At 40.2% G+C, this 25,180-nt stretch overlaps 1 protein-coding gene across 1 annotated transcript in view; it reads left to right on the top strand.

Moving 5' to 3' along the window:
- Positions 1 to 17,294, top strand: part of DHX15 (DEAH-box helicase 15) — a 49,354-nt gene extending 32,060 nt beyond the window's left edge. The window contains exons 11-14 of the mRNA XM_050338772.1: positions 1,068 to 1,190; positions 3,269 to 3,459; positions 10,218 to 10,387; positions 11,555 to 17,294. Of these exons, the coding sequence (XP_050194729.1) occupies positions 1,068 to 1,190; positions 3,269 to 3,459; positions 10,218 to 10,387; positions 11,555 to 11,672 (602 nt within the window). The 3' untranslated portion in view covers positions 11,673 to 17,294. The remainder of the gene's footprint in view (positions 1 to 1,067; positions 1,191 to 3,268; positions 3,460 to 10,217; positions 10,388 to 11,554) is intronic.
- The last annotated feature ends 7,886 nt before the right edge of the window (positions 17,295 to 25,180 follow it).

Raw genomic sequence — 25,180 nt, 5'->3', positions numbered from 1 at the left:
AGTAAAACCACGTAACGCCCCACAAAAAAACCTTCATCTGATAGATCATCATATGCAAAGAGGTGTTCTCATGAGATTGCTGGGCTTCAGTTATGAAAAAGCTAATGTAGTCCCAAACAGATGGAAACAGATAAAGAATTTATAGCATCTTAGCATTAATTTTATTGAAATTTAACCTCTTAAAAATTACATTACTTTAAACACAGCAGGTTGTTCTTCTGGTGTAGATCTCTGTAAAGTGAATCACAGAATGGGTAAGGTTGGAAGGGATCACAGTGAGTCACCTGGTCCAACCTCCCTGCTCCAGCAGACATAAGTACTTTCAGGATCTCCTGAATTAGTATCAATCTTACAAACTTAGTAGAATAAGAGAATAAAATGATAGGAGAAAGCTCATCGTGTTGCATTTTTTTAATATGTTTTTCATTTGAAGTAATGCCAAAGGACAGTTTAACCTTCCACCACTACCGCTACCATCACAACCTTTAGACTTACGAATACCTTCATTCACATGTTTCTGTATACCAGTGCTGATAACAATACCATCGGGGAAGAGACTGACTTGACTAGTGTGTTCTGGCTAGTAACAGACCTTTGATAATTAGAACTCATGTTTGTTTAGACTGTACTGTGCAGTACAGTTTCAGAACTATCTTCTTTACTCTTGTCTGTAGGGGCTTTCTGAAGAAGCAAATTTGCAGTTAAAGTGTTTTATTCCATGGGGTACTAGCTCCTGGTAGAGCTATCAGCACTGGCTTTGAACTAAGATCCGTTCAGCCTTCCAGTAGATAATCTTGATGGCCTTCAGACTAGAGATTTTGATGCCTACATATAGTTCTATTAAAATAATCAGGTACTCTGTAGCTTTGAAACCCTCTTGTCTTACAGATGTGGTTAGGTGTTGATGTACCAAATCAAGGTAGTAAACAGTCCAAGATGCAGTTGGAGGCCATCCTGCCCTGCCCTATGCTCTGTGAACTGACCTAGCTAGGCCTTGTTCCTCTATCTGTGAATGCGTGACTCATCGATATGGGCGTTTGTGTTGGGCCCATACCAACCTTGTTTAGTCCCACAGTGTTTTGTTCGCCCCACGGAAGCAAAGAAAGCAGCAGATGAAGCCAAGATGAGGTTTGCCCACATAGATGGAGATCATTTGACGTTGCTGAATGTCTACCATGCTTTCAAGCAAAGTAAGTCTGTCTGTTTTAGCAAAATTATTTATAATGCTTTGTGCTGTCAGCTTTCGTTCCTGGGTTCCAAGGGTGGTTTGAGAGGCTTGGTCTTGGGTTTTATTGTTTAAGTTCTACTTGCCTTTGGGGGTCAAACAAAACCAAAAAAACTACCCAAGAAATCACGTAATAAACTGATGAGCATGGAGACAAGCCAGGCTTTTAGATAATGCTGGGTAACCTTGGACAGAAGGAAGCAAGTGTTCCTATAATTAAGAAATATTGGAAGTTTAACTGACATTAATTATAAAAAAAATCTGCATAATTGCTTAGTGATTTATCAGGGAAAGCAGTGCAGAAAATGCTGTGAATTTGGAGAAGGATGTGTTCCCAGAACCAAAACCTTTTTAATCCTAACTGTTATAGTTAGGAATTCTGTAATAAGGCTTTAGAATAGATGAGAGGCAAGGAGATGATGCATCAACAAGAAGTAACTTAGAACTATGCAATACGTTTATTTAACTTGTGTTAATTCTGTGTATGGAATTGAGGGAAAATGTGTGGTCCCTCCACAGCATAGCTGAAGGATATTTTAGCAGCTTGGAAAATACAGGAATGAACAGGTGGAGCTAGTGCTCTTGAAAAATGACTATTTAAGTGTCACACTTTTTTTAAGTGACTTATGCTGGTGGCAGATAAAATGGTTACTATTAACTGCCAACCAGAGTAAATTATGTGCCCCACTTACATTTTCCTGTAAGCAAACAAAAAAGCAACAGTCTTTTACCTTGAGTAGAAACCCTGCAACTTAGTGCTCCTTTCTGTTTCACTTTTGATTTAGAAAATCTGTATTGAAACCTTCTAACACTATTATCACGTGACAATCCAAAATAAGGATACCTTCAAAGTCCAAACAAATTTATTCCATGTGTTTAAAACAATAGCTGAGAAACTTCTGTTAAACACCTGTAAATTGGGGTCGGGTTGCTTGTGTTTTTCTGTCAGCTGTTTAGTTAATATGATCCAGGATGTCTTGCAGACATCTTATGTGGGCTTGTTTCTGGAAGCTGCTGCTTTCATACTCCGGTTACTGAGGGATGGAATTATTTTGGGAATCATCTTTTGTTCAGTTTTGCTGTGAAATTGTGAATTGACTTCTGGGATCAGAAGATAAAATGCTGTTACTGTTTGTATCTAGAACAATGCAGAACACTTATGGGTTATCTGTGATGCACAGTTCAGGTGGCTCAGAAAGTAACATGCTATGGTACTTCACTATACAGTAGAATCCTAACTGTACAAGAGCAGAAAGAACTTGGATCTACCTCAAATTACACAACTTTCCTTCTTTTCAATGCAAATTAAGAAAAGTCTCATTCTGTACAAGAGTTACCTTTAAGTTTTAATTTTTGTTAAGGCAAGCTTTGTTGGATTATTAAACTGACAAAGATTAGAAGAGCATTACTTGAAAAGTAACAGAATTGGTAGGGAGTGTGAAACATGCAGGTATTTATCCTGACAGCATGGCAGAGGCTTGCTGTTTGAGCAGATTTCTTCCTAGACGGACAGCAGTAGGAAGGGTAGCATGAGAGTAAAGAGTTACTGTATTTTACCAGCCACCTACATTTACTTAAACTGCTGTGAGGTTGCATCACGTTAAAATAGTCTGTTTGTATAGCTCTTAACTGTTACTTGAGTGCTTAATTTAAGGAGATTTTATTTCTCAAATACAGCAGAGTTCTGTACAATCATCTTGTGTGTTCGCATGCTACAGTTAAAGATTGCAGTGTTCCTTACATAAAGTTACGTAATGTCCAAAGTTTAGTGGTGTGTGGTATTTCAGCAAAACATCAGTGATTGTATGTTATGTTGGTGAGGAGAAAAAAACCTGATTTTCTTCTGTCCTGACCACATGCCTCCTGAAAAGAAAACAGTTTTGGCAAGTTACCTAATACAAGAAATCAGATGAACAAACTAAAAGCTGCTGTCATCTATAAAAGTTTATGGATATTTTTTTCTGGTCCATCTGACTGATCAGTTGGTTAGTTGCTGTTTTATTTACATGTTCTAATTTTGATTCATGTTTTCTAATGTTACAGATCATGAGTCGGTTCAGTGGTGTTATGACAACTTCATTAACTACAGGTCCCTGATGTCTGCAGACAATGTACGCCAACAGCTGTCACGAATCATGGATAGATTTAATTTGCCCCGTAGAAGCACAGACTTTACCAGCCGAGACTATTACATCAACATCAGAAAGGCATTAGTTACTGGGTATTTCATGCAGGTATGTGTGTATTCTCATAGGGAACTTATGAGAAGTGTTGAGTGTTTATGTGGCTCATAATGTTAGCATGGTTGTTATAATTTGTCAAAACTTAATGAATGTTACCTAAATTATTCATGGCTAACTATATTGCCACCTAGTCTTTGTCAGGTTGCTTGGTTATTACTCAAGTAGCATGTTCTTTAAACAAATCTCATTTGGAAGAGAATTTGTAGGCAGTCTTACTAGCATCAAAATACCGTTCCTGGCATGACCAGTCAGGAGATGGCCACTAACTTCTGAGTAGCTGAGGAAGTAACTTACAAAGTTACTTATGAAGATTTCTAAGTAAGTGCAGAATATGTAGTTCTAAATTATTTGCAATCCAGTACAAAACAGGGAAGCATAGTAGTATATAAATATTAACTATATGTGATCCTTACTAGAAGGAGAGTATTTTCCCTTGCATGCTTTTCCATACTTACGGTTCACTTTTAAATTCTGTGAGTCAGATACTGGAGTACTGGAGCAGGTCTGTAATCTCAGGATGTATGCTGTTGGAAACTCTTGCCATTTACCTGACATGCACCCATGAAGCACATCTGAACTGGGGCACAGACTTGGGCACCATGTCTGTTTAAATCGCCCCCACCAAGGAGACAGTGCCTTCCCCTGGGCTCAGCCAGCAGCCTGCAGCACATGTGTTTCTGGGTTTTTAGAGTACAAGAATATCAATGTCAGGAACTGCATTTACTGTAATGCAAATACGAGATTAAGGCTGTTGGCTGCTTTTAAATATTAAAATGGTTCTAAAGCTTGGCTTGCTGTAACCTTTCAGGCAAGCAGGTTAGTCACTGTGTTTGGTCCTTGCATTTGGGCCATGTTTTCTGCATGTTTCTTGGGAAACACTTCAGTGTTCCCACCTACACTTTTAATTCTGTATGTGTTTTGAAAGACAACAGTTCTGCCCAACAGCCATTTTGGGCCCTAGGGCAGGTTTGTGTCACAGCTGCGCTTCTGTTTGGCACCATACCCTGTGGCTTCTGTCACTTACTTGGACCTTTGGAGAGCTCACGTACTTGGAAGTTGGTGTGCTGTCAAGTTTGTTTCATGTTACTCGGAGTGAAACTCTTCCTCTAGAAGAGTTCCTATTAGAAAACACCTATTCCCATGGATTGGGAACTGCACTGTTGATGCAGGTAGCGTTTTGTTCTCTGTGTCTCAGGAGTGAAAGATCTCACCTCATATTTTTGCTGTGAGTAGAGAAGTAGGTTCACACAGATGAAAATTAAAGCCTGTCCAGAAGTCTCCTTGGGCTTCCATGGTGAATGGGTTGTTTACCACCTCCCTCACCCACAATGCCTAATGGAATTTTTGGGCTGAATCAAGAGATAACTGTGGCAGACCTGTTGAAGGTATTTGGAATAGAAACCATTTCAGCAGTTTCTCTTCTGCTTTAAAGTGTTAGAGCCCATTTTACTTGGTTTCTTTGACTCACTAACCTCCATGATAGTGTGATACGTGTTTGACCTTGACTCTGAACCTTCTGTCATGAATTCCATGTTGCTTTGAGGAACCTTCAGTAGAAAAATTATAAATACTCAAGAGGTTTTATTTACTGGCAGCTGAAGTACTCAAAAGTGTAGCCACTATATGCGTTATACCCTCTCTGAGCCGATGCGCAGACTCTGGCATTTTAGGGCTCTTGTTTGGAATATTCAAGGAATGAAAGGCATACATCATTCTTTGTCCTCTTAGTACAGACTATTTGTGAAAGTCCAGGTGTGAGCCCTTGCAAAACATGTGCATGTATCACAGATAGTTTCTGTATGTAAATTACTAAGTCTGTGGACAGCACATGGCAGCGATTCTTCAAACTCTCTAAGCTTAAAAATGCAGTATGAATTGGAAAGAGTAGTAGCAGCCATTGTCCTGAAATAGTTCTCATTGGCTGCCTTGTTTTATACTTTGGTAATTACCTGATTGTCCTAAAACCAGTCATAAAATTGCACTGTAGAATCTTCTGTACTACTCAAGACCTGTGGTTGATGTCAGATAGCACAGGCCTGTATTAACTGCCGTAACACTACTAATTACATAATCAGTACTAAGTACTGTATGTTTGCCTGCCTTCGATTCAGTGTCAGTGATGGATAAATGTGAAATTTCTGTTGGTGATGGATCATCTCTTTACCCTTCATATTAAAATGCAAACTTGAATTCCAGTAAATCTGCCATAGACAAGCAAAGTGAGTAGTTAGAATAGTTTAGAACTGTCAACAATTCTGTGTATAGTAAAACTTGTGAAAAGATAGATATTGACAAGAAGTGTCTTGTAAAACTTTCATGCTAAATCTGAGATTTCTTACAGTTTTTATAGTGCAAAACTTTTTAAAAAATATATTTCTGTATTGCACATCAGAATATGCAAAGTATATGTAAAATAGAACAAGGGATACTTGCAAAATTGCTAAGAAACTGCTCACTGAAATTAAAATACGTGAGAGAAATACTGTGTGGTAAAGAGTAAGCAAAAAAAGTTATACTACAGGAAGTAAGCGAAGGAAACTTTAAATTGAATAGGAAAAGGGAAGCAAATGACAAAATATCTTAAAGATGAGTTACCTTCCTCTTGGTAATTTTTTTTTTTGTTTTTTACCAGTTGTCATAAAGAACTTTGATTTTTATCGTTGTATTTCCAATCTAATATTGGAGGCAGAACAAGAATTGATAAATGAAAATTTACATCAGAATTCAAAGGTGGAAGCAAGTCCTGTGGTGTTTTCAAATCACGGAATGGGTGAGGTTGGAAACGACCATGGTGGGTCATCTGGTCCAACCTCCCTGCACAAGCAGAGTCATCCCAGAGCACATTGCACAGGATTGCATCCGGATGGTTCTTGAATATCTCCAGTGAGGGAGACTCCACAACCTCTCTGGGCAGGTTGTTCCAGTGCACAGTCACCTGCACAGTAAAGAAGTTCTTCCTAATGTTCAGGTGGAACTTCTGTGCATCAGTTTCTGCCCAGTGCCTCTTATCCTATTGCTTGGTACCGTTGAGAAGAGCCTGGCTCCATCCTTTTGACACCTTCCCTTCAGATACTGATAGACACTGATGAGGTCCCTTTTCAGTTGTCCCTTCATGAGGCTGAACAGGCCCAGCTCCCTCAGCTTTTCCTCATAGGAGAGATGCTCCAGGATCTCCATGTCTCTGTTGTACTGAGGAGCCCAGAACTGGACACAGCACTCCAGGTGCACCTCAATAGGGCTGGGTAGAGAGGCAGGATCACCTCCCTTGACCTGCTGGCAGTGCTCCTAATGCACCCCAGGATGCCATTGGCGTTCTTGGACACAAAGGTATACAGACTTGGAACCTTTTCTAGAAGATGTGGCTTAGTCAAACACAGGTTATATCATGGTCACTACGGAGGATAACTTAAATGACCAATACTGTACAGAAAATTAGATGTCAGATGATTTGCCTACTAATTAAAATCTCGTTCCTAATGTTACTCAGTTGTTGGTGCTGTTTCTTGTATGGAATTATATATATTTTGAAGTCTTCACATAATCAGGCTCCTACAATAGTAGGATGGTAATAAAATAAACCTATGACATGAAGGTGGTCACTGGTGCATTTAATGTTATTCATTTTACTCTAAGAGTGCAGAAGAACGGTGTAAAACTTTTTAATAGCTTCAGAAACACTCTTGTGTGTGCTGCAAGCAGAAATTGCAGAAATTTTAGAAATCCAGGCAACTGACAGTGCTCCTTTGGTGCATGCTGGTATATTCTTTTGTCAGAAAGACAGACAAGGAACAATCTAAACTGTCTGTAAAAACTAACCTGCCAAAATTTGTAGCCTTAAATATAAAAAGCCTGGATCTTGTGATAGTATTTCTGCTTTTGACCTTTTAAATGGATTTGTATTTACTGTGTTAGACATATTTGGCTAAAGACCCCTTATTGGGCCTCTAGATTCAATGACATGATAGAGAATAAATAATCACAAGCATATTTAATATTTCAGAGGGGAGAATGTGTAATTTTTACTAAAATTGTAACAAGAACTTGAACTAAAACATTTTCTTGTGGTGGCATGTGCCACTGTTGCTGTCTGGGTTTGTCGTGTTGCTAAAAGTGTTATAATTGTCTCTAAGTCAGGTGGGCTTTCTGGGGCTACAGACTAATCTGTTGCCAGAGGTATATGAGATGGCTTGACTCTTGGCCACCTCTTTAGAGTCATGTTTAGGTAGTCTAATTCACAAAAGTTTTATACTAGTAACAGATTCTTTGATGATCTTGGGGTTCAGGTGTATTCCACAGTATCTTGCTCACTACCACTGCTCATCAAAAAATGAACCCATTTACTAGGCATACTCTGTATCACCCTGTGGTTTCTGTGGAAGCTCGTGGGCTTCTCTTCCATGAAAAACATCACAGAATGGTCAAGGTGGAAGGGTCCTCTGGAGGACACCTGGTCCAACTACCCCTGCATTTGCAGGCACTGGAATTGGTTGCATGCCAGGGTTTCAAAGGAGCATAAGTATATATGCTGCCTCCCATGTGTCAGTGTTCGCTCCCTTGTGCCACCCTTGGTGCTTGCCTGAGCCATTCTGAATTCTTTCAGCTCAGCGACCTGGCAGGCCACTTACACCTTCAAAGGGTAAGCAAGAATGGGCTCTGTCAGCTGTGCTGGAACAGCTCAGCCCAGGAGGGAGCAGGAAAATGCAGCAGCTGGCACATCACCATGGCTTGCTATGGAGCCAGAGCTACACTGTGTATTTCTCATAGTGTTGCTGTTACTGACCCTGAAATTTTTCACTGATGTGTGTGGCAACAGGCACAAGTTCTAGAAACATCTAAATAGGATAAATACTGTGGGTCAGTGATGGCTTGGGATCGAAGTCAGTCACAGTAGTATGTAACCACCTAAAGGTGGCTTAATCCCTGATATCAATGGTCTAAGGAAACATTTTCTTCTTAATTGGTGTTATTCCAATTCTTGTCCTTCCCTGGAAATTCAGAGCTCTCTGTATGTTTCTGTAGCATTTTTCTTTGAGTATGCTTAATTAGTTATTTTGAAATCTTTTTACTTAGTTCAGAATAGTACAAATTAATCAAGAAGTACAACTCTACACTATTACTATAAATTACATGAAAAAGCAAATTGTATGTATTTGGGAAAGGTAGATTATAAGACTTCAGTACTTCAGTACATCTGAGCTAGACTGAGATGCTAAAGGTAAATTGTATTGAATTTCACAGCATGCATTTCTAAAATGAAAACTAAATAAATGATTTGTTCTGTCCTTTTCTAGGAAGAACTGGAACAGATAAAGCACTCTGATATTTTTGTATGCATGTGTACTTTTGATCTGAAAAATCAAATTGATTTCAAACAGAACATCCTTTAAAAAAAAATCATAATCCTACAGCATGGTGTGCTGGCTTTGTGCTAGGTCTGTGACAGATGAGTGTCTAGCCTAGTCTGGTTTGGAGCTATACTGCTATTTAATTTTGCAAACATTGTATTGAGTTGGATGAAATTAAGCCTAAATCGTTAAAGACAGTGTGCTGTTAATCTCCATTTAAAGGAATCTCTCTTGGCTTCCCAGACTTGAAATAAAGTAGAAGTGTAATCTCTCAAATCTTGGGTGAAAAGATTTGCAGTCTATTGAAATACTTTGTTCTATTCCTAAAACATATTCTGGATAATAATGTCATAATATATAAAAGAGAAGCACACTCAAAATAAGTAATTCCTTACTAAGGAGTTATTCTGAGCTGAAATTTGAGGTAGCTATTGCTTTAGAAGTCCTGGGGTTTTAATCTAGTAGGTGGAATTCACTTTTGACTAGGCAAAAAAAAACCACAAGTGAGCTGTATGTAGAAATATAAAAAAAAAAAGGAAGAAAAAAGAGAGTGAGTATACATCTGTATTAAAGGAAACCAGCTGATGATGGTCTGTTCTAAAATGTGTCTTTTTGATATGTTTCACCCATTGTCCATCCTGTTTAATCTTTTTACAGTATTTGTGTGTGTGTATGTGTAATGAGTGGAGAAGTGATCTTCAATTTCCGATATGAAAGAGTTAATTTGAGTTACCTGTTCCGTTAGATTAGCTGTTTGTACAGAGGATATCCTTCTAAGGATAACTGTCTGCTTTACCTAGCTCATTAAGATTTGGTATCGGAGCATCTCGGCAAGGTAGGCATTATTCCCTTTCATAGAGCAAGAAGCTTAGTCAGAGAGAGGTTAATTGATTTTCACCAAGGTCACAGCAGAAGTGTGTTGCTGAACCTACATTTTCCAGCTCTGAAGCTCATGCTGTAACAAGACCTCTCATAAAAGGATAACATTGTGGCTTACTGGTCCCACAGTGGCTACTGCAAATTAAATGCTTGAAGCAGATGTCTGTAGTAGACCACAGCTGACTTTGTGTGATGTTGCAAACCTGTCCAGTTCCATTGCAGTTCTTGTGTTTGCATTGCTGTTGTTCCAATAATGATTTTTCTCTTTGGGTGATATCTATTTTTGTACATTGCTTGAATTGTATATTAGAATATACACTTACCATGACTGTTAGCAAAAACATCTGGCATCTTGATTGTGTCTATTAAAAACCATGAATAGTTGAAGTGGTCAAGTAATGTGCCAAATTTAGAGGGGGTTTCAAAGTTGGGATAGTACGTTTTGTATAGAACACTTAACAATCTGCTTGAAATTGCTTCATTTAAAAATTGCCTGTGGTAATGAAAGAATGTCTTTTTATTTAGGTGGCACATTTGGAGCGAACGGGGCATTACTTAACTGTAAAAGATAACCAGGTGGTGCAGTTGCATCCCTCCACCGTTCTTGATCACAAACCAGAATGGGTGCTGTATAATGAGTTTGTCCTTACAACGAAGAATTACATCCGGACATGTACAGACATCAAGCCAGAATGGTAAGCTGAAGTCTTGCAACAGTCGTGATCTACTGTACAGCTCTTGTTTTTCTTTCTCCTTTTCTTAACCTGAGGTAATTCTTTTCACTCTTCCTGAAGCCAGTTTTACTAGAATGGTTTGAGGAATGGCAGTGGCATGGACTTGAGATGTTACAGATCGCTAAAGGTTTTCATTGTGGATACTTGTGCCTGTTTGTGGGAGTTGTTTAGAACTCTTGGTGCCTGGGCTCTGTATGCAGTGCACAGAGAGATGCTTGACTTAAAACCAGTTACTTCAGTAAGCCTGTTCGGAAAGATCTTGTCTGGGTATATGTCCAAACACCCACTTGCATACCTGAGTTAAGAGATTCCAGTAGGTACCTCTGTTCTCAAGATCTAGGACTTCTCTTGTCTGATTTCTTTCAGAAGGATCTGAACAGGATTTTGTGTTTTTTTAAATACTAAAGAAAGAGGTGGTAACAGTGGTACAAATTGCCTTGTCATGATATTTATTCCTCAGCAAGCGTATATCAAGGAAATCAGAGGCCTGAACCTCTGCAGACAAGGAGAGATCTGAAGCATCTTGCCTGTCTTTAAGGTTGTACCTAAACTACCAAGTTGTAAGCTTTGGGGACATGGGAGGCTCTTCCGTTGCTGAAATTTTACTGTTGTGCAGGAAGAGTTTAAAGATTTGTAAGCTGGAAAGCACAGCATATATAGCTTGTAGTATCCTAATGGAAAATGTGGTTCCTTAGAAATCTTTTCTCAACAAACACTGTATAGTGTAAAGCAGGATCCTGTGGCCTTAGTCGTATTTTTAAGCTTAAAGCCGCTAAGGCTGAACTGGACTCAGACACAGACTGACGTTTGGTGGACTTCTGTGGCTGACGGCCGTGGACAGCTCTGGCTGTGTGGGCCACCGTGGCAGGGACTGCAGCAGCAGTGAGGGTCTGTAAGGGCAGTGGCTGCACAGGCCGTGTCACGAGACTCGTGCACGCTTTTTGCTTTGGACTTGAGCACTTGCACAGGATGGCACTGAGATTCTAGGTGCATGTGTGTAAAATGCAAACTTAGAATTGCAGAATGAGCTAAAATAATGGATAACCTTTGTTTCCCTCAGCTGTAGAATTTCTCTAAGATGCATCTTAAAGTTTGAGTATCAGTAACAAGCTTTTCCTTTTTTGACAGGCTGGTGAAAATTGCCCCTCAATATTATGACATGAGCAATTTTCCACAGTGCGAAGCAAAGAGACAGTTGGATCGCATCATTGCCAAACTTCAGTCCAAGGAATACTCACAGTACTGAATTTATGCTTTGAACTGAAGTTATTCAGAGGACAGCTTTAAGAGATGAAAGGATTCAAAGTTCAAGTTGTGCTCTTCACTTTGGTTCAATAATGGCCTTTATTTGAAAGCTTTTTAATTTTTCTTTACAGTAAATATTCCATTCTGATTTCATAAATTAAACATTTATGCCTCCCTTTTGTGTTGACACTGTAGCTCATACTGGAAAAGCTAATCAATGTTTTGCAGTTTATTGAAAGTAGTTCTATATATAACAATGTTATAAGCATTTCTTTAGAAATGGTTGAAAATGCTTCTAAAAATGTGATTATCGACCATGGTATGCATGATCGTTGTAATTGTTGACATTCCTTTTAGAAGTTGTGAAATGTTACAACTTGTGCTTCTGTAGACACAATCTTCAGCTTCAGTACAAAGGTACTGACTTCAATAAAGTCTATTTATACTAATTTTGTGCCACAGTATGTCAGTATTTCTATTGTTTTGATTGAAATATGAGAAGCCATTTAGTCTCCCAGTAAACTGCTGTTTGATTGACATGGCAGTAGTTTAATATTTTAATATTAAAAGTGCGGATGTTTAAGCAGCACAGTGATGATGACATCAGCATAATGCATACAATGTTGATCCCTTGCAAACTTGTTTAAATTATTTAGGAAAAATGAAATGCATGCAGATGTGTTAGGAGAATGCTTTCTTCAAACATAGCCCTAAATATTTCTTGGACAGAACTGTAGTAATGTGTCCTGTAATGTGGAGTGTCTGTGGCGAGTTAGGAATTGCCCTGCTGGGCAGTGTTCAGGGACCATTTAGGATCAACACAAACAGTAACATAAGTGACACTGTAGGTCAGATCACACTGCACCGTTGTAATTCTGTCGGGATTTTTGGTACGATTTGACAGCATTTTCAATTTGGGAAGGCTAATCCCATGAGGAATTTATAGTAAAATTTGATCAGAGGGCTGGAGCACCTGAGGAGCTCTATGAGGACAGGCTGAGAGAGTTGGCACTGTTTAGCCTTGAGAAGAAAAGGAGGAGACCTTATTGTGGACTTCTAATACTTACAGAGGTTTTGTAAGAATGAGTTGTGGCTTTTTACCAGTGACAGGACAAGGGGCAATGGTTTTACTCTGGCAGAGGGTAGGTTGAGATTGGACAAGGAAGAAATTCTGTATGGTGAAGGTGGTGAGGCGCTGGAACAGGTTTTCCAATGAAGTTGTGGATGCCCAGTCCCTGCAGCGTTCAAGGTCAGTTGGATGGGGCTTTGAGCAACCTGGTCTAGTGTAAGGTGTCCCTGGCCATGGCAGGAGAGTTGGATCTTTAAGGTCCCTGCCAACCCAAGCCATTCTGTGTTTTAATGTATTTGATCAGATTTCAGTTTTTCCCTCCCCAAGGAATACACCGAGCTTTGGTCCTTTTAGCAAAGAGAAGCTGGATCAGCTCTTGCTAAAACTGGTTCCCCCAGGAAGAGAGCTGTGTGCTGTCATGCTCTAAGGCTGAAGTAAAAATAGGTTATATTTGGAGAGCTGGTAACTAACCTCAGTTAGACTAATCCTGAGCACTGATGTTTGGTGTATCCTATTTAAATCATAGCAATGGACTATAAAATTACTTGGAATGGAATAATTTGAGGACTTTCTTCTAATTCCAAGTTGGTTTTTTTTCTAAATTCTAAAACGCTATTTATATGATGTGGAATAGATAAGTTTTGAAAACTTTTTTAGTTAGCAACTAAAACAGTAATTGTGAAGGAAAAAATTAAAGTTAATTTTTAATATGCAGTGGGACCTGAGAAGTCTGTCTCAAGTTTGACAGTGAGGGAGTGGAGGATCTCCCCCACTTCAGGCATTGTGGAATGGGTCTGGACTCTTCCTGCCTTACAAAATCATATTCAGTAGGAAGGAGGGAGGTTGACTCTGCATAAAATGTTGAACTGGATGGAGTTTTCTGACTGCAGTTGGAAGAGTTTTTATTTAAAACGGGAATTCTGAACCTCTTAAGCAACTGGATTTCATACTAATATTCCTAAACATACAGATGTTGGTTTTGCAAATTCCTGCTCTAGGATGACTCAGGCCGGATATGTGGGTTTTCATGATGACTTGCTTATCCCCCGCTGTGAGGGGCTGCTTTGTGCAGTGCTGAAAAGTGGCTGCTCCCCAGGTAAGAGAACTTCTCTAGAATTCGTGTGCAGCTTTCAGCCGAACTGTGTAGAACCAGCTTCTGCACAACTTTCCCGAGGTCTGGCAAGGGCCACAAACAGCCAGTTCTCTGCATGAAACCCCAGAACCAGCTGGCATAAGCTGCCATAGCCAGGTCCTTGGGGATGGGGGAGCAGATGGCAATGGCCGTGAGTGGAACTTGACACAGGAGAGACTTTGGCCCTTCTTTTTTTTCCTTTTTTGAAATTGTCATACCCACAAACTCAGCTTGGGCTGTGACAGCTGACCTGGGATCTTTCGCTTTGTCATTGCTATCAGGAATGCAAATTCTGCTGGCCAAACCCATGTCCTCTGGCAGCTGTGCAGCCCTGACACCTTCCAATTAAGCCAGTGACACCTGTGCCGTCCACCTGAAGGCCCGGGGGGCACCGGTGTCATGGCTGAATTGGAAGGCTGTCGGTGTCCCAGCTGTCACTGGGGACTGAGCAGGCCCGGTGCCCCCTCCCCTCCTGACAGTTGCGAGCAATGGGAAACAGCTTACCTGCTGGGACCCTGATGGAATCTGGGGACTAGTGCTTTGGGAATATACGGAAACCTAGACGTGGGGAACCCAGTGGGTTTGGTACTTGCACGACCCCGGTGTATCTCTGAAAAACGCTCCCCTTACCGAAGAACTGACAAAGCGTTTTCTCAAGGGCACTGCGTGTGCTGCACAGAGTCATTCCTTCGCTAAGGCCCCGGGCTGGGAGCAGCTTTGTGCAGGCATGTGCAGCCTGTTCTGTGTCCAGTACTGATCTCAAATAACTGAGGGTGTTCAAGGGTTCGGGGAGAAGCAACACAAACTCACTTAAATCACTGTGGACTCCTTAGAGTTACTGCAGATCCCACTTTTGATGTAATTTTAGAGCCATATAGCGGTGGGACGGGAGCCAGGTATCTAAGGAGTTACTGGCCCTCTCTGAAGGAGTAGTGACAGGGTCAGCAGGGCTTCTTCAAGCAGTGTTTCCTGGGTCTGAAAGGGAAACTTGTATCAGGAGCCACCTTCTTTGCTACTGCTGTCTCAGGGGTACAGCAGATGCATGCAGAGGAGCTTGGGTTTGAGAATAGCCCTGGATTTTCTTAAGTTCAGTGTTGAAAGGTAAAACCTCATTCCCATTTTTCTGATGGGAACACAGTCAAAAAAAGGTTGCCCAGAGGAACAAAAGGAAACCAAGAAGGAGGTGTAGGAATGAGGCTGCTTTATCTACGAGCATATGAAGGTCACTGCCTCTCTTTAAAACTGTTACAGATACTCGCAGTCCTGCCCATCATCAGAGCTCTGGCTTATACTGCACAATGCAGTAAATGGGGGGAAGAGTTGGAAATCAAGTTTGCTGGTGTCAAATAGAAATTCAGCTTCCCCTGGTTTTTGTCCTGTGAAATGCCACAACTGACTACAAGACCCTTCCTGCTGGCCTGAGGAGCGAGGGATCCCGGATAAAGTACAGGGCTGCCCCCACCAGCTGCAGCCATTTGCTGTTCTGTGCTCCCTGCCCTACTGGTGCTACTGCAGAGCATTCAGGCTGCCAGCCAGGGTGTAAGCATTTTTGTTTTGGAGTACTGAGGAATGGCTCCTTAGGATTAGCTGGTTATCTGCTTTGGAATGGTCTAAAAGGTCTTTGCTTACTTACAGTGAATCTTTTTATCATAGACATTCTGGTGGTTTTTGAAAATACATGGTTTGTATATAATAAACTATTTATAGTGTGGGATTTCTGAAAATACAGAATGGGTTAGATGATAGGAAAACAGTACTAAGTGAAAGGGGTATATTTTTTGAAAAGAGGAGAGTCTTCCATCGTAATTGTGCTGCTGTGTAATACCTCAAAGCAGTAAAAGGGCTAATCATTGGTGTGATGTAACAAGTGTATTTAGGTTTGTTAGATACAGAGGTAGTTACTAATGGCTGAGTACATGTGGTTTAGGTATGATCAGCATTATGGAGACATAAAGAAGTGACCAGTTATACTGTGTTTAGATTTGTAGGGATTTTATAGCAATTAGAATTTTTGTCAGAGAAAAGAAAAAGTGGTGACTCCATGCTTTGCCGTGTCCCGATGTCATAAACCTCCTGCGCTCTTGATTTTGGGAGATCTCTGTGCAGTGCAGTGCAAAAGACAGGTGCTGAAGTTCCTTTAGGGCTTACAGGAGTGTCTCCATTTGTTGTGCTGTGCCCATTCACTGAAGCTGGAGAGCAGTTGGCACGGGCCAGTCCGAGTTGGTGCGTTCTGTATCACCTGGGTCAGTTTTTCGTGACAGAGCAATGCCACCATTTCTGATCACCACCTCCCTTTTCGGATCAGGGCCTGTGACACAGCATTGGTTTGTGACGTCTGATTTTCGACCTGCACTGCTACACAGTGCATACTGGGAACTGCTCATTATTTGCCGTATTTGCCAGCCTAAAGCAAAAATGCTGAAATTAGCTTTCACTGTGTAATTTGAAAAGATACCTTAGCAGAAGTCAAAGGGCAAAGAGTTTTTCTTCCATCCAGTCAAGCTACAGTTACTAATTTGTAATCAGGTTGCTCTAGTTCATTTTCTGATAATATATAGCAATAAAAAGCCATACCACACTATGACAGTAGAAAGCAGAGAGTTATATTCTAAAGTACACAGATTTATTCACTTACTGTAATTTGTAAAGAGTAGACATTTATCTTGGTTTTAGAACAGCTGAAGGTTTTAATAATAAACATAAACATATTTTACTATTAGAAGTATACTCTTACTCTGGTACTCTGTTGACCTTTTAAAATTATTTAACTTCATGACTATGTATGTGACATTAGATTTATGTGAAGCAGAGGGAAAAATGATCTACTTGGTCAACCTAGTTCCTTTTTCTACTAGTACTTCTGACCCTGGTAGCTTTGTTTTGGGGTGTGTATGCTTCCTAGAACTGTTCCTAAAACTGGGTGTTATTCCCCAGTAATACAAATGTGAGATATTTTTGGTCTTGAAACAAGCAGCTTTAAAACCAGAATGAAACCATTATGAGAGCATTTGCCCCTCTCTTCGCTTTTCCTTTTGCAAATGACAAGCTTGGGCTGCCTCTAATTTGCACTGATGTGTTTGAGATAAGTGGTTGGCATCAAAGAGATCCAAGCTTCCAGTATCAAGGGATTAAACTAAATATGGTAACAGCAGTAAAAATAACATTCCTGTAGCAGCGGTAACAAGTCTAGTTCTGCTGATTGTAGGTGTTTGATTTTGCAGTTTCAACTCAAATATGGTAGTTTCTCAGGAACACTGAATGTATGTTGGACAGATGATAAAATACTTTTCATTTGTGTACATCTCGGCTCTGAGTGGTTCTTCCAGCTGTGAAAGCTATGCAGTAGTTTTGTTGTACAGAAAAATAAAACATAGCACAAATTAATGTTGATAATAAATATTTCCTGTGGCTTTAAACATGTATTATTTTGGGTTGGTCTTATTCTTTCAGCTAAAGTAGGCCTCTTGCCTTCCATTTGAATCCAGTGTTTATTTTGTGAGTATATCACATTAATATTCCCAGCCTCGCTGCTTCCAGTAGCGTAAACAATAAACACTCAAGAGCATCGAGTACTTACTGGGCTTCACAGAATGGAGGGCTGCTGGTGGACCTATTTCCTGAATACTTTGTCCATTTAAATATTCAGCTGTGTAGTCAAAACACTTCTACTTATATTAGTAACCAGTTTTAACCTGAAAAATGTCACCCTTTTCAGCTTTATGAAAATGCAGGTGTTTGCTAGCAAAATTCATGTACGATTTTAAAGACTTGCAAACTAAATTTGACCTTTCAAACCTTAGAATGATATCTTTGAGGTTGTTGAATTTTGCGTGTTGAATAACAAGTAACTGATAAGCCTTCACTATGACAGGGATAGTATTGTCCTTTTAAAGAAATGAATGCCCTGTGAACCTTCCTGAAAGGCTTGCAATTTGTTCAGAAAGGCTTAACAATTTGTAGAGCAGCAGCAGCAGCAGGTTCGACGCAGTGTGAGTCACAACATGTTCCTCTGAGCATCTCTCTGTCCAAGAGGGAGCTGACAGCTTTGTCCCAATGTGCTACACAATATAATGGAAGTAAAACTCAAATTACTTCTACACACTTTAAACAAATAATTTTATTAAGAGCAGAAATGAAATATAAGAATTGGCAAGAATTTAAAATTCCAGTCTTGATTTTCACCAGAATATGTACCCTGTTTGTTGAAAACAGACCTTTAATTTTCAGTAAATTTATGGACAATTAACAGTTTCTCCGTATAAGCAAGCCAGTGTTAAAGAGTTTTTGCTCTAAAGCTCCTTGTTGGATTTGCTGCTGTGTAAATCCAAACACTGTTCAAATGTCTGTTCTTTCTATTCTCAAGCACTCTCAAATACGAGGCTGCACAGTAACATGGTGGTGGAGTTCTGATTTTTCTGCAGCCTACAGAAACCTGTTTGTCTCTGGAGGAGAATTGTGGAAGGAAAAGTTAATAGGAAAATATTCAATTATATGAAATGGTAATGGCCTACTTCGTGATCTCCTTCATAATCACATTTGTTCTTCACACTATAATTGCCTGCAATGGATATTATTTTTGCAAGTAAAGCTTAAGGATCCAAACGTTTGTAGTCTACTGGCTTGATATGAGACTAATGTTTAGATCTCTCATTAGGTACAGTGAGGTTTCAGAAATTAATTTGCTTTTTTTAGCAGTCTCTTGATCAAACTAATTTGATCATAAAAACAACTCTATCAATGCTATGTTTTCTAGACTGAGAACAGAACTTCCTAAATTAGGAACAAAGGCGGCAGCAAATCTTTGTTCTTATTACTTACAAAACTTCAACATTAAAAAAAAAGAGTAAAAACTGCAGAACCATTGTAATTGCCTTTTCATTGCATTCACTCTAACTGGCTTTAAGCAAAATGATTTCTCTTTCCCTTGATTTTGGCCAGTATGTCCATGTGCTTACAAGCTGCAAACCCATGTCTGGTACTAATGCCTACCTAGGTTTTCTCCTAGCAAGGTTTGGTTTGTTTTTTGTTATAGTTTTTTTTTTTTTTAATTGGCTCAAGTAATGTGATGTCAGTGAAGAAATCCAAAGTTAATGTTCTGTCAAATCCCTCTGAAATATCTATCAATTATTTCTGGGGCTTTGCTGCCTCTTTGTGGTATTTCTTGTGTAAAAATGGAATTCTGTATTGATCAAGGCTGTTCTTGGGATTGTGCAAAAGACAGCTAAATGCAATTCCCCCAAGTTGTACAGTGTGTGGCAGAGAGTCTGTCTTCCTCCCTCCTCCACGTTCCTCCCCAGATGATTCAGCGCACAGTGCCAAAGGAGTTGCCAAATACTGTTGGAATGTCTGTAATACAGTTTGTGATGAGAAGGTGCTACTGCTTTATCAATCAGCTTTGAATAATGTGCTGAACGGTGAAGCCTCCTGCCTTTTTCATTATCTGAGCGATGACAAGAGATCTCATCATACCTTTCAGTGCATCCATTCTGAGATGACATCTTTACCATGACTGGTAAAATAATGCTGAGTGTACTCCTGTTGTATCACTCAGTATTTTGCTAACGAGCCAAATGTACCCAGAAGCAGGCAGAATAGCTGGGGGGTATTCTCAGATGTGAAGATACTTTATACTAAAGGCAGGGACTCATGCCAACCATCTTGATTCCTGCTAAGTTGGGTTATTCTGGGATTCCCCCCCTCCTCTGATTAGTTACTTCATAGCCATAATCACAGAAACATAATCACAGGAATGTTATTTTGGGGAAATTATAATCTGATAGGGCTTTAGTAATTTATTTACATTGTTAATTGGTGGTGAGGCTATAAAAGTTATGAGCTACCTCATAAGTTCATGCCTGCTGACATTTGAATGGCACATATTCACTGGTTGTTATTTATAATTTTGGGGGTATTGAACTGATGGAGATTACTCATGTTGAAAAGCTGCTGGAAGGCCTGAACTAGAAATTAAATTATCATAGTGGCTTCATTTTGTTAACAGTCTCATTGAAAATATCTTGCTTGCAGGACAATCAAACTCATCAGTGTTCTGCTCTTCCACTTCAGTAGACAAAGTTTTAATCAGTAGCACACTTGATCTTGCAGAATTCAAGGAAAATAATTTCCTGCATTTTTGAGATGAGCAAAAATTCATGTAATCTAGCTTTAAAACTCCTGGCACTTTTTTTTTTCCTTTTCTTTCCTTTTGAATAATCAGCTTTACTTCATTCAGTTGCCTGTTTCATGTAACTTCAATTACCACGATGACCCAATGCTTAGATTGCTTAGATGGAATTAGCTCATGGATGAAGAGTAAGCAACTGAATCTGAACTCAGGCAAGGCAAATAATAGACTGGTGGTGAGATCAAAACATATTGAAAAATGTACCGTTTTCTTGGTGATTGTGTATTTTCAATTGCTCTTTGCATGTAGATGGCTTTAGAGAACCTTGTTACTCATTTCTGATGGTCTCCCATAGCAGCACTGACAAAAAATTATTTTTCTGCTGTCTTCTTTTTCTTGGAGCTGCTATCCTATCTCAGCAGCCATCCATCTTCACTTATCTTTTTAGCTTTCGGATGAAGCACAGCAGCATATGCAATCCTTGCCATCTAGCAAAGCTAGAAAAAATTAGTTACATTCTTCTTGAAGGCTCTTAACAGCCTGGACTCAGCTCTGGGATAGAGACCAGGAGTGCCAAAGCCAGTGAGTTATTTCTTGGGTGTAACTAAACTTTTTGAAATAAGGGGAAAAACCTGTCTGTGCAGTAATGACAAGATGGTAAAGAAACTTCAACAGTAACTGATAATCATGTAGAATCTCAAGACTTTCTGCTTTAAGGACCGTTCCTTTGAGCATTTCTTCTCTCACCATACATAGCAAAGACTCCAACGCAGTACTGTTGCCTTTTTGATGAGAGGAAGAACGAGTAGATGCTGGTTACCTAGTTTAGTGCACTGTTTGAAAGTATTCAGATATGACAGTGATATGTGCAATCCAGAGAATTATATTGGACATAACGGAACTTCAAAAAAATCTGGCTCTGATAAATTCTACTGTTCAGGGGATGGGAAGTGTCTAATTCTGTATTTTGCTCAATGACATCCAGTTTCCTGAATGCAATTTTCATTCAGCAGAACCTTGTATTTTTTAAGTGGTGTTGTGTAACTGAAGTTTAGGAGCGGTATTCCAGGATGCTTTAGAAAAGCTGAATTTTGATTAATCCTGATCTGTTATGCTAATATGGGAAAATCTGCACCTGTAGCTCCTGTGGGTGTGGTTGATGAATCCAACATGTGGAAGCTGTTCTGGGAACTCCATGTCTCTCAGGTAGCTTAGAACACATGCTCCAAGCTGTGTAGCCATGTGAAGGTGAAAAACAGTCTTCTGAATTTTGTACAGTGAGAAACCAGTGGAAAAAAAGCGCAGAACACTAAAAAGCTGTTTTAAAGGTGACCACGGTTCCTGTGTTCTCATCCAGTTGTAGTTTGATTCTCAGTTATGTTTAATCTTACTTTTATGTATTATAGACACAAGTTATCTGGAATGTTAAATAGAAACCTAAAAAACCTAAAACCTCAGAAATTTCCACTTATTTCTGCTTTAAGTAGGCCTTTGCTCCTCTGGGACCAATTGCTTTTATAAACATTGTCTAACAATGTTGCTTGACTTTTTCAAGGGTCTGGTACTTAAACTATTGATCTCCTCAAATATTAAAAAGATGTAATACATAGCTCCAGAGGTGTTCATAAAGCTAAATGAAAGAATTTGATGGAAGGTGCTAAGGAAGCTTTAAAGTATTAGCCTAATAGAAAACCTACCAGTGGACTTTTAAAGCCTTTCCTCTTTAATTTTTATGAACTGTCTTAATTGACTTTTTATGCACTTACAAATAGGCTAAGTAGAAACAGTCTTTTTTTTTTTTTTTACCTGCAAATAAGATACAGGGACAGCATCTAACATTTTAGAATATCTGATATTATAGACTTTTGCTCTGTGAAGAGAGATCACTGCATAAAGAAAAGAAAGCTCCTCTGGCTTTTGCCTGTAGCGATGGGGTACTGGTTTACTCTTTGAGCAGTCTCTGCAAAAACCTGGCACTTGTTGAAACCAGATCTATTATTGGCTCAAACAGTAGTCCTTGGCCTCAGTCTCGTCTCCGTGCATGTCATGGTTTAGCCCTGGCCAGCAATAAGGTCCATGCAGCCCCTTGCTCCCTCCCCACCTCCAGTGTGATGGGGGAGAGAGTCATAAAAGGGAGAAAAAGACAGTTTAACAGGTAAAGCAAAAGCTGTGCATGCAGGCAAAGCAAAACAAGGAATTCATTCACCACTTCCCATGGGCAGGTGGGTATTCATCCATTCCCAAGAAAGAAGGGCTCCATCACACATAAGAGTGACTTGGAAGACAAATGCCATCACTCTGAGTGTCTCCTCTTCTTGCTTCTTCCTCCAGCTGTATATGCTGAGCATGATGTCACAGGGCATGGAATATCCTTGGGTCACTTGGGGTCAGCTCTCCTGGCTGTGTCCCCTCCCAACTCACTGTGCATCCCCAGCCCGCTTGTTGGTGGGGTGGGGTGAGGGGCAGAAGAAACCTTATCGCTGTGTCAGCACTGCTCAGCAGTGATGAAAACATCCCTGTGTTATCAACAGTCTTCAGCACAAATCCAGAACACAGCCCCACACCAGCTAATGCGAAGAAAATTAACTGTATCCCAGCCAAAACCAACACAGTGCAACAGCCTCATGGGAATGAGGATGTGCTGTCGGTGAGAAGACAAACCAGCCCCATTTAAAACCTCCATCCTCATTTACTTTATTCCCAAACCAGATAGGTTTGCAGGTAAAAAACTCCACCTCACCCCCCCCTCCAGTTTCTAGTTTATTAAATAAACTTTGAAAATCTTTAAGCTGAAAACATGTAAGCAAAGAGCAAACCAAATTAAATTCTAGACTGTATTTAATAAGATGCCTTTCTAGCTGTTATGCCAGCCTTTATCTAGTACTCTGGCACATCCTAACTGCACAGTATTATGCGTCTCTGAAGAAATTTGAGTAATTTTCTCTGTTCCATCTGCACCAGGCCTCTTTTTTTTCAGCACAGATGGAGTATTAATGGTTATCCTGAGATTACTTTTGTTTTTCAAACATTTTGTGGCTTCTGCTGTTTCCTCCACCCCTCACCAATCCATTTTTTCCAAGTCCTTTACAAGAGTTTATTTATCTCCACTTTACTCCTTCCTGCCCACAGAACTTGAATACACTCTTAGCATCTTTTCTATGGAGCTATTAGTGCACTGGGATGGGATATTAGACAAGAGCTATTTGTGGATTTTATTATGTTTGGTTACACACTTCTAGTAATAGAAGCAGCATACAAAGTTTTTTTGCTTCACCACCACCGTCGCAGTAACAATGATGTTAGTGTGCTAACTCATGCGATGGACAAATAGATTATTAGCTATTTCTGTAATGGCTGGTTGACTGAAAACATCTACAAATGGTCTGCAGGAGCAACACATAATGCTATAAATAAGTTTTCAGATCTTGTTTGGCTGCCAGCAGAAGCGTGCTCTGCAGAGGCCTTGAACAGGTTCGGAGTAGTTCAGCTATCAGCAAAGACTACAGCTGGATCTCCATTAGTAACTGATCACTGTGCAATTAAGCTTAACCTCCTACCAGGGATGGCCCCCCAGGAGAACTCTCTGAATTTCAAATGAAGAGATTTTTAGCTAGACCAAATGGTTAACAGCAGGGTGAGGAACAATGTTTGACGGAAAAAGAAAAAAACTCAGTTAACAACACATAATCTGTTTTAAGACTTCTAAAGAACATGGCACGGGAGAGGCAGATAGTATATCTGTCACTAGAGGAGAGGGAAGTAGGGTAAAACCTACTGAAGTGAATAAACTCATCAGATACTGGGGGGGGGGGGAGCAGGGAGAGAAAGTGCAAAATTTACCAGAACAGAATAAAGAGCTCAAAGATCAGGCTATGCTAGAGCACCGTCCTAATGGAATGCACTGAGACTTAATATGAAGATAAAACATTCAATGTCAAGTTGCTTAAAATTTTAAAAGTGAGATGCTTTGAACATGGACCCCTCAGACAAAAGGAAATTCAAGAACGATGGTGAAGTGGCGAGGAATTTTATGCCTTAATTGTTGCTGTCTGAAAAGCTGAAAAAAAGCGCAAACATGTAAGTTTAGGGACTGATGAGCAGCCTAAACAGGATGAAGTCTCTGAAAGAAAATACTGAAGCAATTTGAGAAACAAATTATTGCGAACACCTTGTTTCTGATGAAGTTTCCATATTCTGCTGTTGAGATCCTTCCTGTTGTATTTTTACCTGGTTTAGGGCAGAATGAAAGGCTCTGTGATCTCACACAGGACAAAAATTCCTCTGGATGTGAATTCTTAGCTAGTTGCCTTTTGGACAACATCAACTCAACATCAAAATACTGACTTTCTACTACACTCAGGTGTGTTTCACAGTATTCTACACTCATGGCACAGTTGTTTCCGCAACAAATGGAATGGCCACAGGATTCCATGGCTATTACTAAATGGCGTTTTCTTCCTTGAAGTATTAGCTGAGGGGGAGCGAGGAGCTTCACTGGGCCTTGGATCATTTGTGCTACAGAACTGTCTAGTCTTTTCCATCAATAGCTGTGGGCTGTAATGACAACTGGGTGCTGCTCAACAAACTACTGTCCCTCCCACCTATGCTTTGGAAGCAGAGTATTTTTTAAATATGAAGAACATATTCCTTCATGAAAAAGAACAGTTAATCTGAAGAAAAAAAACCCACCTATATTACTTGCTTTACATTTATAATTAGCCGAGTTTTGTGATTATCAGTGCTAGCTAATGAGGACAATGTTCCCCTTGTCAGAGGATCGCTCTCAAGTTGCCAGGTTTGCAAGCAGGATAAGGAATACTCAAGGAGCAGGGTCAACGTAATCCAATCTATTTCCGCTGATTTCCTGACAAATACTTTAAAATCACCACGTTCAGCATGACTCGCCGTGTCCGATGAGCAGTGTGACGACGGTGCACGGGCCGTCAGGTGCTCCCTTCCCTCAGGGCCGCGGCCCCGGGAGGGTCCCGTGTGCCCCGGGGCGCCGGTGCGGTCCCGGGGCTGCTCCTACGATCACTGACACGCTTAAAAAACACCTCAAAATCCCGCTTTTCTCCCTCTCCTCGCAAACAGGGCGCTGAGGCAAACACCCCGCGAGAGGAGAAAGCGGGGCAGATCGCACCTGGCAGGACGGGCGCTCGCTGGGGGCTCTGAGGACAAGTTTCC

This window comes from Myiozetetes cayanensis, unplaced genomic scaffold (assembly GCF_022539395.1).
Source record: "Myiozetetes cayanensis isolate MyiCay16 unplaced genomic scaffold, myiCay2020 scf7, whole genome shotgun sequence".
Lineage (NCBI taxonomy): Eukaryota > Metazoa > Chordata > Aves > Passeriformes > Tyrannidae > Myiozetetes > Myiozetetes cayanensis.
Note: the sequence above shows the minus strand (reverse complement) of the source record. Positions and strands in the feature narration are given on the sequence as shown.